This window comes from Salvelinus sp. IW2-2015, linkage group LG8 (assembly GCF_002910315.2).
Source record: "Salvelinus sp. IW2-2015 linkage group LG8, ASM291031v2, whole genome shotgun sequence".
NCBI lineage: Eukaryota > Metazoa > Chordata > Actinopteri > Salmoniformes > Salmonidae > Salvelinus > Salvelinus sp. IW2-2015.
In genome coordinates, this window is record NC_036848.1 from 40,990,436 (window position 1) to 41,007,375 (window position 16,940).

Consider the following 16,940-nt stretch of genomic DNA (forward strand, 5'->3'; position numbering starts at 1 on the left):
TAAAAATCCTTCTTTAACCCGTCTCCTCCCCTTCATCTACGGTACACTGATTTAAGCGGATTTAACATGAGACACCAATAAGGTATCATACCTTTCACCTGGATTCACCTGGTTAGTCTGTCATGGAAAGAGCAAGTGTTCCTAATGTTTTGTACACTCAGTGTATAGCAACAATAGCCTAATTGTCAACCAAAAATCAATGAAAATCACTGCTTTAAGTTGGACATGTTAGATGAAAAAGAAAAATTGCACCGTGAATAATTTCTGAGAGGATTACGGGGGGAAAAATCTATTGCGTGACACTGCGGCAAAATTTAGGTGCGACCAAATGATGGGCTGGTGCCACCAACTGAAAATGTAAGTAGCTCCAGTGCAACCAGGGGGAAAGTTAGTCTGGAGCCCTGTGTGTTAGCGTCTCTGAATGCGTGTGAGTCTGTGTGTATTCCCAACCTGTGCTGGCCTCGGTGGGCCCGGGGGTGGCCTGCTGGGGACTGAGGTGTTCTCGGACCATCTTTTGCAGCGAACGCATGAACACAGAGATGAGCCTGTCAATGTAGCTGGAGTTGTAACTACAAGCCGACTTCAGTATCATCAACGTACCTGGGAGAAAGAGAAAAACACATCTGAGACAATGCCACTGTCTCCCACACACACTAAAGACGTTTGGAGGAAATCAAACCAAATTACAGAAAAAGCATCGGTCTCCTTTAGAGGGGAGACGAATGTTAAAATGTCACCGTCGGCGAGACATGCATCATACCAGCAGTGTGTGTGTGTGTGTAACTCAACCCCTCAAGGAGAGGACAGGGTATGAAAGCAGTTATTGACTACTTTTGCCATTTCGGGAAACGGTATCAAATAGCGTTACCTTTAGAGTGTTCTCCAATAGCCATCTCACTTTGTGCCACTTAAATAAATAATGCCACCTCCATGTAAATTGAGACTTTATTCTCATGCATGAAAAATAAGCTTTTCAGAAAAACTTCGGACATCTGGTTAAACCTGATATTAGAAGTAGTGAAAGAGAAAAATCTGGCTTTACCTCCACAGACTGACTGACCTGTGCTGCACCGTTCATTTACCCAAACGAGCTGTTAACCCACCCAGCATAGACCACTGCTTTAGATTTAAACGACACACCTGCTCCTCTAATTACTGGATAGAGAGATGGTGTGTGCAGGCGCGCCTGAGAGAGCGAGAGCATGAATGATTGAGTGAATGAGTGCAAGGGAGAATAAGAGACTGACAGAAAAAGTAAAAGAGTGTCTTGGTTCTGGTAGGTGTCTTACCAAACAGCTGTGTTGGGTTAGCACTACTGGTGGCCTTCTCATAGTTGGTGAGGCCCTCGTAGATTACTTTCCCCACCGCTGCATACAGACACTCCAACTCCTCATACTTAGACGCCACAGTTGACGTGCCTAGGAGAGGAACAGAAAAAGGCAACATATTTGATTATAGTAGAATGAAGTTTGGCTTATCGACTCAAAACGCAATTTCCCAAATAGGCGTGTCTGCAGCTGATTCCTTTTGGGTCAACGGGGTCACAGGAAAACTCCTAAAAGTATGTCACAGCAGACACCAGTCTGGGATCTACTAATACAGCTGGGACTCACTGGGCTCAGTGGGGAATACGCTCATCAGTCTGGATAGCAGAGAGTGGACGGCCCGCAGGACTTTGGTGTTGCCGCAGGTCATGCAGGCAGCAATGCCCCTCTGGAGGGGCTTGAAGTGGGTTAGGATGGCTGGGGACTGGAGTACCGTCAGCAGGAAGCACAGGATCTCCAGGCCAGTACAGATGTTAGAGAAGTTAGCCTGGGCTGGCTGCTCCTGGAGGATGGAAGAGAGGGAGAGAGAAATAGAATGTGAGTGCAGGGTAATACATCAATCCTTTTGGAGTGCTGTCAATTTCACTCTATCTAGGAGAGAGGGAGGAGAGAAGAGAGATCGAAAGATGATTTGGAGCAGACCATTTGGTCTAATGTGTAATAATGAACAAGGTGACTCGGTTGATAAGGCTCTGGTCTAAGTTAAAAGGTATTGATTCAGCGCTGCAGGAACAGAATAAGGCCTAGTCTCTTGTGTGTTTCAGATAGAGGTGTGTGTGTGTGATGCCCTCTCTCACTGTCCCTTTAATGACTGACATGGCAGTACAATGAGATAAGAAAAGGCAATCTGATTTACAGCTTTGTTCATTGGTCTGGATAAGACTGCTGGACATTTACTGTTCAGTCCCACCCCCCAGGTAAGGTTGGGGCTCGGTTTGAGGGGGGCTGCAGTGACCCACAGAGAGAAAAACAATCATTGTCAGACATTTGGGGTTGCTCTCAGATAACCTTGTCTTAGGAAGCTTATGAATAGGGAGGAGGAGTGGAGGATGGGACACAGTCAAGTCAGTCCGGGTGGATTTACTTTAGTTATCTCTCCTACACTGAGTGAGGCTGCTGCTTCAAATAATGACTAAATAATGACAGGGAAGTGATAAGGGACAAAGGATTTCAAATAGGAAGACAAACTTAGGAGCTGAGGAAAACAACTGACTGAAGGCCAAATCCCAGGAGGAAACTTGGCAAGAACATACTTCAGTTACTCACTCATTGAAAACAGCTCTACATGGTGGATTTGAGCTGATGCATGTATGATGTGAGTATTACAATTCATTTCTGGGAGGCATGATAAAGCAATTTTGACCGGAAGAGAAGTAAAACCTCAATGTGAAACCAAAATCAACAACTAGAAAGCTAGAAGTGGAGATTTCTGTGAAGCCTTACCACAGTCATGAGGAGTTTGTCAAACCACTGTAGTTTGAGCTCAGCTCTGGGCCACATGTCAGGGCGGAGGGCAGTCTTCATCAGGCTTACACAGCGACGGGACAGGAGCTCACCTGGAGACCCCGCCACGTTGGCACTGTCATTGACCTGGAGGACACATCATAATCATCATGGTACAGGTTTTTCCATTTATGTTTAGAGGTTAGAGTCTAAACGGATTGGTGTCACCTCGTTAGTCAGTATAAGTTACACCTGTGCTGGTTGCCATCTTGTTAATGGGAAGGTGTTTGACCTGTGCTGGCCCAGGTGCTAATTCAGAGCGACTGGCCCAGTGCTCCAGTTGTCTAGAGAGATGTGAACGGTCAACACCTTTAGTTGTCTCTCCCTGTTTGATTTCTAGAAAGACAATCCTTTATCTGATCTTCCCTGTCTACATCATTTTGCTCCTCCTTTTGGTTTGCTTCCTGTCTAAGTTTGGTGTAGGTTTTTCCTTTGTTTGGCTCTTAGTGCGCGCTCATTGTGGGTGTCTGTCAGATCCCGGTTGTTGTTGCTAATCAACTTTCAGTGGACACTCCCATGAGTGTATTTCAGAACCCTCCTAAAACCCCACTTTGTTTGTTTGTTCATCAGTGACTTTGTTAGTTCCACTTCTGTTTGAGCAACCTTGTTTTTCTTGGGGAAAGTAACAATCATCATTATCGTCTTCCATTGAAAATAGACAGAGGTTAATTAAGGGTCCTCGGGTCTTGTGAAACAAAATGGAGAAAAATCAGCAGCTGTTTCAGTGTCAGACAATTGTAATAAGTCAAATGAAGCACATTCAGAGACTGCTACACATGGCAATTATGTACAATGGTGCCCAGAGGAGGTGGTGACATTCTTTCCCAGTTCTATTTCAGGTAAAGCCCACAGATCCAGAACCAAGGACATGTTCCTCTGCAAGTCCAGGGGTGAACATCTGCTGCTGCTACCAAGGCCTGCTGACTGTGACGCAGTGACTGGGGGGGGTACCTGGGGCACTGTGTGAGCAAGGTGATCGTGACAAAGGTGTTACCTGGCAGGCGATGCGGATGAGGAAGTTGACCACGGTGTCTGTGTGTTGTTTCTCCACTGGCTTGGTGAGGAGAGTCTCTGTTGCCGGCATGGATGTACTGCGGCCAAACACCTACACACACACACACGGGACAGGGTGAGGCCAGACACACATGCATATTCCACCTAGCCAATCAGAAGGCATGGTGGAGCTGTTACCTAGACCCATCAGGATTTCCTGACCATGTGACTGGAGAATATAATCTGTTCCCTCCTGATACATACACTTGTGCTGGGCGGTGTTACCGCGGCGACAGCTCCAGTGGCGGTACGGAACCTCTTGACGTCCTGTCCGGCAGCAGAGTCCATGGAGAGGCCTCTCTTCACCCCCCCAGTACCGCCTGCACTGGTCCCCTCACCACTACCACCTGGGTCGGCCCCCTCCGCCTCCGGCTAGGAAAAGTGAATCAAATATCAAAATCTACTTTCTACAGTTGTAAAAGGAAGAGTATCGTAGGAGAAACAATTAACGTGTTCTTTCCTCAAATAATGACCCTATTAAATGTGTCTGCACGCGTACCAGTGCGTCTTTGATCCTCTGTAGTTCCCACTTGATGACAACCTCAGCCAGGTCCACAGCCAGCTTCCTCTGTTCAATAGTCACACTGGGGGTGAAGCCCAGACGCTGCATGGCACTGATCATGTGCTGCACCAGGTGGTGACGCACCGGGTAGTACACCTGCAGACGGGGAGGGAGGGGGGATGCGTGGTTAGACACCACATGGGAGAAAACAGTGGGACAGGGGAAATACCTTGTGTGTGTTCATCTAAGCTACACAGGTATGCTTGGGACTCTAGATAACATCAATTTAAACTCTGTGACAAAGCCCACACACTTATTAGGACTATACTTAGCCAGAGCACACACTCAAACCCCAAAGGGTCAAGCGCAGAGACACAGACACAAACGCTCTGAAGAGGGTGCCTCTATGACACTCCTATTGGGAGTGCTGTCAGCATTTTCAGAGATGATTAGAGCTGTTCAGATGGAGTGATTATCTCTGATGGGTGACAGGGACTTCTCAACCCCAAACAGAAAGCACAGCTAAGCCCTGTCTACATGCATACACACTGCACAGAGAGTGAGATGAGCTTCCTGTCCGAGTGCAGTCTACACTGTCAGAGATCATCAGATGGCGACGCATGCACACTACTCTACGCACACTTCCATCGTGACAGACTCATCTCTCCAGGGTAATGATGATGAGATGAGTGGTCTCGTCAGAGAGCAGTGTGTCAAAGTGCCACAGATCAATCTAGAATGAACTTGACCAGGCGTCAGTCTACAGTTCTGAACAGCTGGCTAGGATCATAATGATGAAGGGTGTAGGAAGCACAAGGGGGGGAAACCCATAGATTTAGTAGATTCTATAAAGTAGAATTATACAGAAAAATCCACCCTGCGTGCTAGGATGTGTGTGAGCGTTTGTTACGCACTCTGAAGTGCTGGACGATAAGATGCAGTATATGGACCAGTTGAGGGACGGTGTGTCCCTCCTCCACGATGATCTTGCGTGTCCAGTGGGTCAGCATCTGGTGTCCGTCCTCCATGCGGGCTGGCACGGCCGGGGTCAAGATGGCCATAGCCTGGCGGACGATAGCCCTGGCCTCCATAGTGTGGGCCTTCAGCAGGCTGTGGAACACCTAGATACACGCACAGGTGGAAGAAATATGATCCATGTCAAATGTAAAACGTTACTTTTGAGGACATAAATCAGTGAGCAGATATCCTTTGTAAATTGGATTATGTAGCCTAAAAACAGGCCAGCAACCTCCAAGAATGGTGGCGGTCAAGTGCCCTCCACATCAATGTGGACAAGACAAAAGAGCTGATAAATCGATGGCAACAACCTGCCACAATATATCAATCACAAGCTATTTCACAGAAAATTCCAACTATATTTTTAAAAAGTAAAGTAACCTGCAGTACGATCTTCTTGTGGATGGCGAACTTCGCGATGATGTGTGCCAGGAGCAGGTGGCCGCTGTACTTGCAGGCAGGGTCAACACAGGCCTTGGGCAGCAGGCATGGCCAGGCGAAGGTCATGAGGCGCCGCAGCTTGCTGTTCCGGGACTTGTTGTTGTCGTGGATGTGGTGGGGGGCGTGCTCCACCAGGAGAGTAGAGAACTGGAGCAGGTAGATACGGAGGGAATCTAGGAGGTCTGCCTGCTTTTCTGGATCCAGGACCTATAAGAGAGAGAAGATGGATGTATTACATATTTCTTGTCCTTCAAGACATTTATTCCCACAGAGAGAAGGGCAAGGAGAAGATGTACATTCTATAGGTATTTTTTTTTAAAAGCAACTGATATAATTTAATAAATACAATATAATATGATTGGGGGGGGGGGGGCGACAAGTTGTTTTTGCCAGTGGAATTTTCCACAAAGACTTAAAATGCATAATTTGTCATGTAGAAAGGAGGAGAGAGGAAATGAGTTTAAAACCCAACCAGACCCATACTAGGTCTGGTGTTGGTCAGACTGAGTCAGAGACTATGATTAGATCGTGTTCAAGACAAACAAAACAGTGACCTTTACTGTTGCCACGGTGACAGTACTGCCAGGCAGGCCAGGACATTACACACTGCTCTGATGGATGGACAGAGTGATGAGAAGAGAGAAGGCAATAGGATGAGAGCAGGAAGAGGGGGCAAGATGGGCAAGGGAAGAAAGGGATGAGAGGAGAAAGGAAGAAGACGATCAGAGAGGATCAGAATAAAAGGAAAAAGAGGTAGTGATGGATGTAACAAATGATGAGAGAGAAAAGGATGAAAAGAGGAAAGAAGGACAGAGGTGTAGAGAAAGGATAGGCCATCCATGAAGAGTCTTGAGGGAGAGGCGTTGGTATGTTTTTATACCTTGGTGATGAAGACACTGGTGATGCTCTCGGAGTTATCTCCCTCGGGGTTGGGCGGTCCCAGAAGCTGCTCCCCCTCCCCCTTCTCAAAGCTGTACAGGAACGCTGGGTTCAGGATGTGCTGTAACACCTGGGACAGGAAGAGACAGGTTGTAATAACAGATCCACACTTAAAGAAGAGAACTTCTCAAACTTCACTAATGGGTGTGGTCTTTTTTAAAGGTCTATAGAGGAGATAAGAGCAGGAATGTCAGTTAAATAAAATTCCACGTTGTTTAAAAAACATAAACATTTACATTGTCTGCTAAATGACCAATCTGATCCAGAGTGACTTAGTCAAATCTTTCAATCAAAAATAAATCAATAAAAAGTACAACTTAATCATTTAAACTCCTCACAATAACATATATCAATGGTAGACATTGAAGACAAAGGAATGATTAAGCAGTCAGCAGCAGCATAACGGAGCATTTATAGGTACCATCTCCTAATGAACTAGTCTCCACCCTATACATCATCCTCTAGGCAGGACATATTTTAATAGAGGCATCATGTGGCAGCATATGCTCCGACGCTGCCATTAACACACACAGGAACAGATAATATAGGGAGAGGAAATGCATAGCGCCACACTCTCTTATTTGGTCTCATATGTTCCTATTCATTTTAGAGTGTCTGTGATATCAATCATACAGACGTCGCCCAACATTACTTTATTGCCATTAGATGAATAGTGTCCTCCTTCTACAGAGTGTGTGTGTGTGTGTGTGTGTGTGTGTGTCTCTCTCTCTCTAGCGGAGACATTAGCATTATCTATTAAAGCAGAGGCAGTGCCTGTGGCTGAACCAGAGAGAGATATGCATTATGTTAAATCGTCCAGATGTTAGGCTAGGGGAGGAGGGCTACTAGAAAGAACAGCCCTTTGTTAGCAACAGTGGGCTTAATATTTCACCATATGAGAATAGGCCTCTATTACTGCATCCCAAATAGCACCCTATTCCCTATATAGGGCACTACTTTTGACCAGAGCCCTATGGGCCCTGGTAAAAGTAGTGCGCTATAAAGGGAATAGGGTGCCAGTTGAGACGCATCCTGTGAGTGGGGAGGTCCTGGCTGCTCTCTCAGTTAAGGTGAAATATCCACCCCCATCTGAATAGTGCTATTGCACAACACACCCTTTCTCCCTATAGAGCCTTGTTTTCAGGAAAATGCTTAAGACAATGATTCACAGTAGAGATATGTGTGATATGGACAAACATCCACACTGGAAAAATTGCCTGAATTGATGCAAGAACGAAAAATAGAACAATAAGTTTATAACATTAATGTGCACTTCAGCTTTTTAGTTAATTAAACTTTCAACTACTTCTAGTAATTTGATGGTTGTGGCCACCGGTTGTACCATTAACAATCACCCATATTAGCATACCTCGTTCATGTCAAACTTTACAGTTCTCTAGTATAGGCTACTTATTGTAATGACGATATCAGAAAAATGCCTGCGATAAGTCATCGGTGTGTCAATGTTGATCATTTTCGGTTTATCGTCCCAGCTCTAAACACACGCAGGCACAAGAACACACACTCAAGCACTAGCACACACACACGGACAGCATCTGCTCTTCGCGAGAGAACAATTAAGAGGATGACTATATGAGCAGCATAATTCATCAGGGGGAGAACAGGCGCTGCACCGCTGAAATTAAAACTCTGCAGGGAACACTCACGAGTTCGTGAAGAATATTGCCATTTAATTACAGATTTTTTGCTTTTAATATAATGGTCATTCACCATATATTTGTGGGTGTGAGTGAATGCATTTGAGGGGATGCTGTGTTCCCATATACATCTCTGTGTGTCTGTGTGTGTGTGTGTGTGTGTGAAAGAGTGCGATTGCGAGAATGGGTTGGTTACCTTGGCTTTGAGCTCATCGTTGAAGTGTGGGTCGTTGAACTCTACGAAGCGGAAGAAGAGGGCTCGTTTGTGAGCGATGCTGTAGTTCTTAGGGATCTCCTCCTCCATGTAGTCCTTTAGGAAGGTCATGTTGCACAGGAAACGACCCGTAAACGCCCTCAGCAGCTGGAACAGCAGCTCGATCTCATTGAAGTTTCGTCTGGAGGGGGGGGGGGGCAAGGAGGGAGGGAGGGTGAGTACATGTACAAATCCTTTGACTTTTGTATAAGTCATACATCAATGTCTGAAGATTTACATGAAAGTTCGAGGTTGCACAGTCAAGAATGCATTTCTCTCAAGCCTCTTGAGTTAAGAAATATTGACAAGTGGTAGTGCAACTGATGCATATTTGCAGTAGCTGAGCAGGCAGTAGGCCAGCACTATCATGGCGTGTGTGTGAGGTACATACTTGCAGTAGCTGAGCAGGCAGTAGGCCAGCAGCTTGGGCTCCTTCCAGTTGATGGCGGCCATGTTGTCTTTGCGGTGTCGTTCCTGGAAGGCCTCGCTGACCCAGACCCGTCTGAGCTGGCTGACCAGAGAGTGCTGGCCCGCCAACCAGCCCTCCTCATTCTTCACTATGATGCTGATAATCTGAGGAGAGAAAGAGGGGAGAGACAACAGTAGACTCAGGTGTGAGAAGTTATAACAAACTCACTCTGGTGGAAAACATTTGATAGGTGTAAGTAGGGCTGTGGCGTGATGAAATTTCATCAGCCGGTGATTGTCTAGAAAATAACTGTCAGTCTCACAGTAATTGACCGTTAATTAACAAACACTTAGCATCTCCTGGCTTCCACATTGCCTACAAGCCACTGATGCAGACCTTAAGAACAGATACATTTTAAAAAGTCTAATAAATCCATGTAATATATGCTAAACTTCACAATAAATCCATTATTTATGTTAGACAGGTCTAAATAAACATGATAAGAAAATGTAGTCTATTTCAAAAGAATAGAATAGCATACTCTGAGTTGTCCTTATGTTAGGCCCTGATCTGGCTATGCCATATGGCTGTGGGCTACGCTAGCTCAATTAGCAGACAAGATTTGCTTAAAATTCTGTGGCATTATTTTATAGTATGAAGAATACAATTGAACAAAGCTGAATAAAATAGAAAGGATATTTTTTCCAAATGATTTGAGGGAGTGTGCACATGCGGCTATTCTGTGTTGAGCGGTTAACAAAGAAATAGGTATTCCTATATGCTTAATTTACAGTTATTAAAGTAAGTTATTAAAGAATATTCTACAAAGGTTAGGCTATATGTTTAGATGTTTAATACATTGTAAGGCTGCATGATGGGACTCTAATGATGATTTGAAAAAAGTAGCTTGAAAGGCATGAGTTCTGCTTTGTTTTTTGCGCAAGTTATACACACACTTCATCGGTCATTCACAATTTGACAAGCACTTGATAATGCCTCAAATTTCCCGGCAGCATCCCCTTTGTATGGCCATAATGCACCCCCCAAAAAATCCATGCCCTTTGCAGCCCTTCTCCATAAATGCTGCCCGCTCCAAAGCCCTTCTCATCTCACTCACATGGCTCTCCATCATGTGATCTGGTCTTTCTCACAGGCTACAAGTGAAGACACACATCGGGGACGCAACTGCGTGCATCCTTATCCAATTCTGAGGTGCATGTTGAAGATATTGGAACAACTGTCCACATTTAATTTTTCAGCCAACAAGATGAGTAGGCCTAACGAACAGCAAAAGCACTAGCCTACATTAATCTACTATCCCCCATAGTACAAAGGTCGACCTATTCTATTCGAGAAATAAATATTCCAAGCATAGTCTGGGGCAGTTGTGGGATGCGATTAGTACAATCACTAGCATCAAAAACACTTTTTTAGTACAACCACTAGCATCAAAAACACTTTTTTTACGCAATGTGGTTGACGCAACAGATTAGAACATTTAGCTAAAAATGTTGATAGCCTAATAGTTTATTTATTCACATTATAAGCGCAACAATGCGCTATAAGCGTGAATATTCCATTAGCAGAAAAACACCATTATCAAAAGTGACCGCAAATGCGATTATGCATGTTATGCTTTTATTATAAAAAAAGGTGCATTTATGGTGAAAATTAACTTACCCAACTTGAAACTCACGCGCTGCTTATGTATGCCAGTTAGGCTCTACACTCCTTGTAAAGCAGATTAATGTGCTCATTTTAAGAAGTTATTTGGCCACTTCAGTTGTGATACAAACCTTATCAAAACATTTGGGCCTATGGGCTAGGCTACATGAGGTGTGCCACTATGATATGAAATTCGCAAAAAATAAAGTATACATTGTTTCTTGCCTGCGCTGGGCATCATTCACAAGTGATAATATATCATTAACAAGTGATAGTGTGATGGGTGACAATATTAACCTATTGTTGATTTAATCTTGTCTTTACATATACTAAATATGTGATTTTTTTAAATATTTAGAATGGACCATTATCATGCACCTGTCTTGAAACAAGGGCAGCGGGGGAAAAAATCCATGTCATCTATGCACTTAAATAGCGAATGGAGAATGCTTTTCCCCGTGTTTAATTTTCATGCCAGCCAGCCAACTCATTTTGTAAATATGTATATTTTATATAATATATTGTAACAATGTACTTAATATTAGGAAAGTTGAAAAGTAAATAGTAGGCCTAGCCTATAGAAAGCTGATCGTGCTATTTTTAGTAGAGGCCATCACTCTTTTTTCTCAAGCAATTGCATAGCCTATTGAAATGTTGCACAACATGCACTTATGGGCTCTCATGAAGTGTTTGATTAGATTTCCGAAGACATTTGCATTGATGTCAGAGTGATTAGAGAGACAATAGAGTGCTGAGTATCAGGCAGTTGGTCATTGGTAGCTTACCAAACTGGCTATCAGCATCATCAGAGCTTGGAGAAGCTCAATTACCGTGACTAAACAGTCACGTGGAATTTGACTGCCATCATGACTCGTGACCGCCGGTGTGGCGGTAATACGAACACAACAGCCCTAGACGTAAGCAATATGGCTGAAACTAGCCTGTCAGCGGTAGATTAGCATGAAGTGTCATGGGGTAAGGAATGTGTGTGTGTGCGTAATGGAGTGCACTCGTGTCCAAAGCTGTGCATCCGTGTGCGTCCTCACTCACCTTGATGGCCTGGAACTGCAGGTCAAGCCTGGCTGTGTTGGTGGAGGGGGACCCAGGTCTAGCGGTGGCTGCGGTACCAGCAGGGACCAGCAGGGGGGCGAAGCGGCTCGGGTTGGAGGCTAGCACGTCCCTCAGGGGCTTGGCTTCTTTATGCTTCAGGAAACTCTGGAGCACAACAGTGGAGAGGGGATTAAGAGAATGGGAAATATAAAATTAATTTCTTACAGAGATCCATAGAGCAAACCAGCTTAATGAGAACACCCAGAGCAAAATGTTAGCAGCCAAAACGGCACTTGTATTTGGCAATTGTTTTCACACAGGGATTCCTTGACACAGTTAAAGCACGGTAGTGAGACAATGTGCCTGAGGCTCTTGAGCAGGAGGGCATTTATCTCACCATGAACATGCGGCTCCACTGTGGGTCATTGAGTGTGGCCTCCATCATGAACAGCTCTACGGTCTGGGACGGGTGACGCGTCAGGAACTTGATTAGGGGCTCCCTGAACGGACTGCCAGCCTGGGGGGGGGGAAATCAGTTAACAATGTCCATGACACACAATGATGTGTTGACAATCTAAAAAAGTGTTCATTAAATGGACTGAAAAGGAAGTGGAGGGGAACTATAATTCAGGGGTAGATGGAGAGGTGGAATGAGGAGATTAGAAGTAGAGAAAAAGAGAGGAGTGGGGGGATGGAGAGAATTGAGGCGAGAGAAGTGCCTAGTACCTCTATAAGCATGGCCCGCTCGGTCTTCATGACCACCTCCAGCAGAGGTTTGACCAGAGTCTGAGGAGCTGCTGGGATCAGGTGGAACAGGTTGATAATGGCCGAACATATCTTCATTTCCTAGAGAGGGAGAGGACAAGACGGAGAGAGGGAAGGTGGAGGTGAGAAAATAAAATAGTATTAAGTAATCTTTACCAACGTCTTGGACAGACATCTTGATTTTGCAGTAACTGTAGAGATACACTAGCCCAATACCAAATGGACCCCTTAGTCCGGCCTAATCCCTAGACACTTTTTGAGATCTGACAGGATTGGCTAGAGCTCCACGAGTACTTAGGGAGTAGGGGCTAGGGGTCAATTTGGAACTGCGCGACAGGGCATTTCTAAGGGAAAACAGCTTCAGGGGATGAGGAAGTGATGTCACTAGTAGGGGAGTGGTGATTGGTTGTTTTGGGGTTGAGAGTACCATCTACAACTTGCTGACTTCAATGATGATTGATTTCTATGACTTTACTATTAGTGACTCTTATATGACATTAAAATGAAATGGGGGGTAAACTGAGTTGGTATAAAATGTCATAGAACATTTTGATACGGTATAGCACCAGGTAAGGTTAATGTTAAACAACCAAACACAACAGACAATACAATCCACAAGCACTACCACAACAGTTCAACTATGGGGGAGGGGGGGGCAACATTGGACCCAGTCTCACCTCAACACCCTCCAATGCAGGCTGTGCCGGAACAGAATGGGAGAGAATGGAAAGAGTCAGCAAAGCAGTGTGTGTGTGTGTGGGGGGAGGGGGGGGTGCATGAAGGATGGCATGGAGTGGAATGAGTGTGTGTGTGCAAATATTCAGACAGTGGCAAAGACCTGAGAAATCTCAAACATTTTCATACTGAACAGGGGGGAAAAAAACAGGACAATTGGTTAAACAAACTGGTATAGTTGTGCTTCCTTCCGTATCCCTCCATCCACTCTCTACCCCTCAAACCCCTCACTCTCCTCGTCATCCCTCTTTCCCCTTATCCCTCCCTGCCCCCCTCATCCCCCCTCTCCCTGTTCTCCTGTGCGGTTGACCTGGTGGTCCCTGCCTCATTGTCAGTGGCAGCCCTCAAAGAGAAGAGTAGTGGCAGGCGAACAGAGGGCCAATTTACATCTCATTACCACTACGTTTGAGGAGCGCAGAGAGAGGAAGAGAAAAGAAAAGCAGGAAATAATGGATGCTATTTCTGCGAAGGCTGACGGTGGACGGTGCATCTCTCCCCCCTGCAACACCTCTTCTTCCCCTTTACAAGGTTATCTGTCAGAGATAACGAGTGGAGAGACGGTGGCTGGGCTGCTGGCTCTGCGCTCTGGCTGGCGCCTAATTAATCATTGATTGTAATATGGCCACTCACTTCTCATCTGGAGCAGGCCTCACTGAGGAGCTGTCAGGGTGCGTGTGTGTAAAGTCATCTTCCTATGTGTTCATACTCACACTGCCATCGCTGCGCTGGCCTCCCTTGTGAGTTATCACTACCACCTCCATCCACTTCCTAAGGTGTTGCTGAGAGTGAGAGAGATGAATCAGATATTTAATAATTCATTTATTAAAATGGATGACTACCTACATGATGCGTTAATAGCGACTTAATAAATCATGTTTAGCCCAAACTCAGCAGCCTTCCTTCTTTACCATCATCTGGTCACAGAACTTGTCGTTGAAGGAGTTGGGGAAGAGGCGTGTGACCGAGGTGAGGCGGTTGACCACGTTGAGGGTCAGACTGCGGTAGTCCCCCAGCATCATCAACAGAGGGCGCATGTGGGTGTGGATCTGGTCCACCTCGATGGTGGCCCCTTCCAGGAACTGGGAGACAGAACAAAGAGAAGAAAAAAAAACATTCCTTTAAGCATAATCATTTTTCAATTCAGGTCATTCTCAGCATGAATCATGGCTTATTCTCAACTTTATTTCTGTCTCTCAACCCAAGAGCCCAGTAAAACAGCTCTGGATGATCCAGTGCCTGAGAGAAAGGCCGCAACAATAAGGCCAGGGCCAGTCACACACACAGGGATGATGTATGGCAGCCACATTAATTCTCCCCTCTTTGCTCAGAACAAACACTCCATCCTGTATCGACCGCTCCCTGGCAACGCTCATTAGTGTTAGGCCAGGGAAGACAGCGTGAGAGGAGGCGAGAATGAGAGGAGAGAATGGAGGGAGAAATGATTGTTGGATGGAGGGAGAGATGAAGGTGTTGATAGGTAGATTGAGGGTAGGAAGACTGGAGGTCAGTGTTGCATTGAGGAAGAGGCACATGTAGAAGACATTCATCAATGATTTTGTGATCGAGGGAGAAAAAGGTGTGCAATAAGGCGATCAAGGAAGAGAAATAAGAAAGGGATGAATGAGGTGATGAGGATAAAAGAAGGGAGAAGGGAAGGGAGGACACCTAATAAGTTGCACAACTGAATGCCTTCAACCAAAATATGTCCTCCGTATTTAACCCAAACCCTCTGAATCAGAGGTGCGTGGGGCTGCCTTAAAATCCACATCGTCAGTTGTTGGGGCTGACTGCCTTGCTCAAGGGCAGAACAGCAGATTTTTACACCTTGCCGGCTCAGGGAATTGAACCAACGCTCTTAACGGCTAGGCTACCTGGGAGGTGTGTAATATACTAACCTTCCTCATACAGGCCTCTCCTGCCTCCTGCAGTTCAGAGTTGGTAGAGTTGAGAGCTTTGAACAGGGCAGCAATGATCTTCTCTCTGGACTGAGGCAGGTAGTTACAAGCTGCCAGGGCATCTATGCAGACAGAGAACAACTGTCAATTTACTGCTTTATAAAAGACAAAACGCTGGATTAACACATTTGTTTTGAGATGCTGTAGAATAGTAGATGACGAACAAAGCAGAATAAGAAAGAATGTTGTTCCCATTTTGTCAAGTTGATTGTGATATACTTGTTTGTTCTACATGTTGAATGGCTGAATTATTTGGAGTCCTTCAGTGTAGTAAGTACTCGGATTCCTGTCATGTACTCACTAAGGGCAGCGATGCGCAGGGGAACCAGAGAGGGCAGGCTCTTATAGCAGGGCAGTTTCATCAGAGCAGCGTCCTCAGCCTCACACAGATTCAACAGCTGGAGAAAGAGCAAGAAATGGAATCAATACGGATCAATAGGGGATGGAAATACAGAGTCAACTCAATACATTGTTAACTCAAAAGGGCAAATTGTTTTCAACAGTTTGTGATAATTATTGGCTAGACCACTTTTAAGGTATGAAAACAAAACCTATGATAAACGTTTGACTTTGAGATAAACTATTCCTTTCAGTCCGTTGCCATGGCTATGCCATGAGCTCTCACCTCTGTGTAGAAGACCTTGTGCTCCATGACGTTGAGGTCCATGGTGAAGAGGCGTGGCTGCAGGGTGGTGCAGAAGGTATTGCCCTCCATCAGGCCGATCTGGGCGTTGGCCGGCTGGTGGCGCAGCAGGTGTTTCTTAGGGGGGATCATGTCCTGTAACACCTGTGGGTGGGAGGGGTTATAAATCAAACAGGTGCTTCTTGGGGGGGNGGGGGGGGGGGTTACATTCTGTAACACCTGGGGTTACACACAAGGTTAGTTTGTGTAGTGCACTTGAAATGGCATCCGTGACTCCATTCTTGTTAACCAGTTGGTAATGATCACCAAGACCTTCGTCCCAATATCTGTAGCATGTGTAGAGGGAAGACCATATCTACCACTGCCTAACAGTCACCAATTTATGAGCTACGAAAAATCCTGTTTTACCCATTCAATTTCTATGATGGTGAATGCATACATACACACGATAACATACGCACATGTGCACATGGATTTTGTGTTGTAGATATTTGGTAGTAGAGTAGGAGCCTGATGACACACAGTGCATGGTGAATTCTGTAATGAAAGTATTGTAATGTTTTAAAAATTGTATAACTGCTTTAATTCTGCCGGACCCCAGGAAGAGTAGGCAGCAGCTAATGGGGATCCATAATAAATACAAAATGTGCCACAAAACTCTGGTACGGCATCTTAGACCCACCTCTTTGTGTGGCTCCATGATGATGGTGACACTCTTCCCGGTGACCTGAGCTAGCACCTGCAGGGAGTGCATGGCCTGCTTCCTGACCGTGGAGTTGGGGGAGGTGACCTCTCTCACCAGGTCATGGGTGACCATGTGGAAGGACTTGTCCTGAGCAGCCAGCAGCTCCTCAGTCTTCTCCTCATCCTTCAGAGGGGTGGCACAACGGACCAGGAGCTGCTCCAGAGTGGTCTTCGCCATGGCTACTGCACCATTAGACACCTGGAGGTCAAACTTTATATATTTAATTATTGTTTTTACCCTCCCCGTAAACACATTTTTCTTGATTTGATTGTTTTAAACCTG

The 16,940-nt window shown here is 45.4% G+C and overlaps 1 protein-coding gene across 7 annotated transcripts in view; it reads right to left on the reverse strand.

The window, feature by feature from the left end:
* The window catches only part of trrap (transformation/transcription domain-associated protein), a 77,387-nt gene that overhangs the window by 43,914 nt on the left and 16,533 nt on the right, over positions 1-16,940 (reverse strand). For 5 of the 7 annotated variants that reach the window (XM_070444942.1, XM_023993390.2, XM_023993393.2 and 2 more), the window contains exons 25-46: positions 16,596-16,856; positions 15,896-16,057; positions 15,572-15,668; positions 15,211-15,332; positions 14,224-14,394; positions 14,026-14,094; positions 13,258-13,278; positions 12,542-12,661; positions 12,213-12,332; positions 11,816-11,980; positions 9,083-9,264; positions 8,635-8,833; positions 6,722-6,850; positions 5,782-6,048; positions 5,298-5,504; positions 4,381-4,539; positions 4,086-4,253; positions 3,823-3,933; positions 2,769-2,915; positions 1,614-1,827; positions 1,290-1,418; positions 451-600 (exon numbers count right to left, since the gene is read on the reverse strand). In XM_070444942.1, the coding sequence (XP_070301043.1) occupies positions 451-600; positions 1,290-1,418; positions 1,614-1,827; positions 2,769-2,915; positions 3,823-3,933; positions 4,086-4,253; positions 4,381-4,539; positions 5,298-5,504; positions 5,782-6,048; positions 6,722-6,850; positions 8,635-8,833; positions 9,083-9,264; positions 11,816-11,980; positions 12,213-12,332; positions 12,542-12,661; positions 13,258-13,278; positions 14,026-14,094; positions 14,224-14,394; positions 15,211-15,332; positions 15,572-15,668; positions 15,896-16,057; positions 16,596-16,856 (3,370 nt within the window). The remainder of the gene's footprint in view (positions 1-450; positions 601-1,289; positions 1,419-1,613; positions 1,828-2,768; positions 2,916-3,822; positions 3,934-4,085; positions 4,254-4,380; positions 4,540-5,297; positions 5,505-5,781; positions 6,049-6,721; positions 6,851-8,634; positions 8,834-9,082; positions 9,265-11,815; positions 11,981-12,212; positions 12,333-12,541; positions 12,662-13,257; positions 13,279-14,025; positions 14,095-14,223; positions 14,395-15,210; positions 15,333-15,571; positions 15,669-15,895; positions 16,058-16,595; positions 16,857-16,940) is intronic. The other 2 variants (XM_023993394.2, XM_023993392.2) reach the window with 1 other exon arrangement.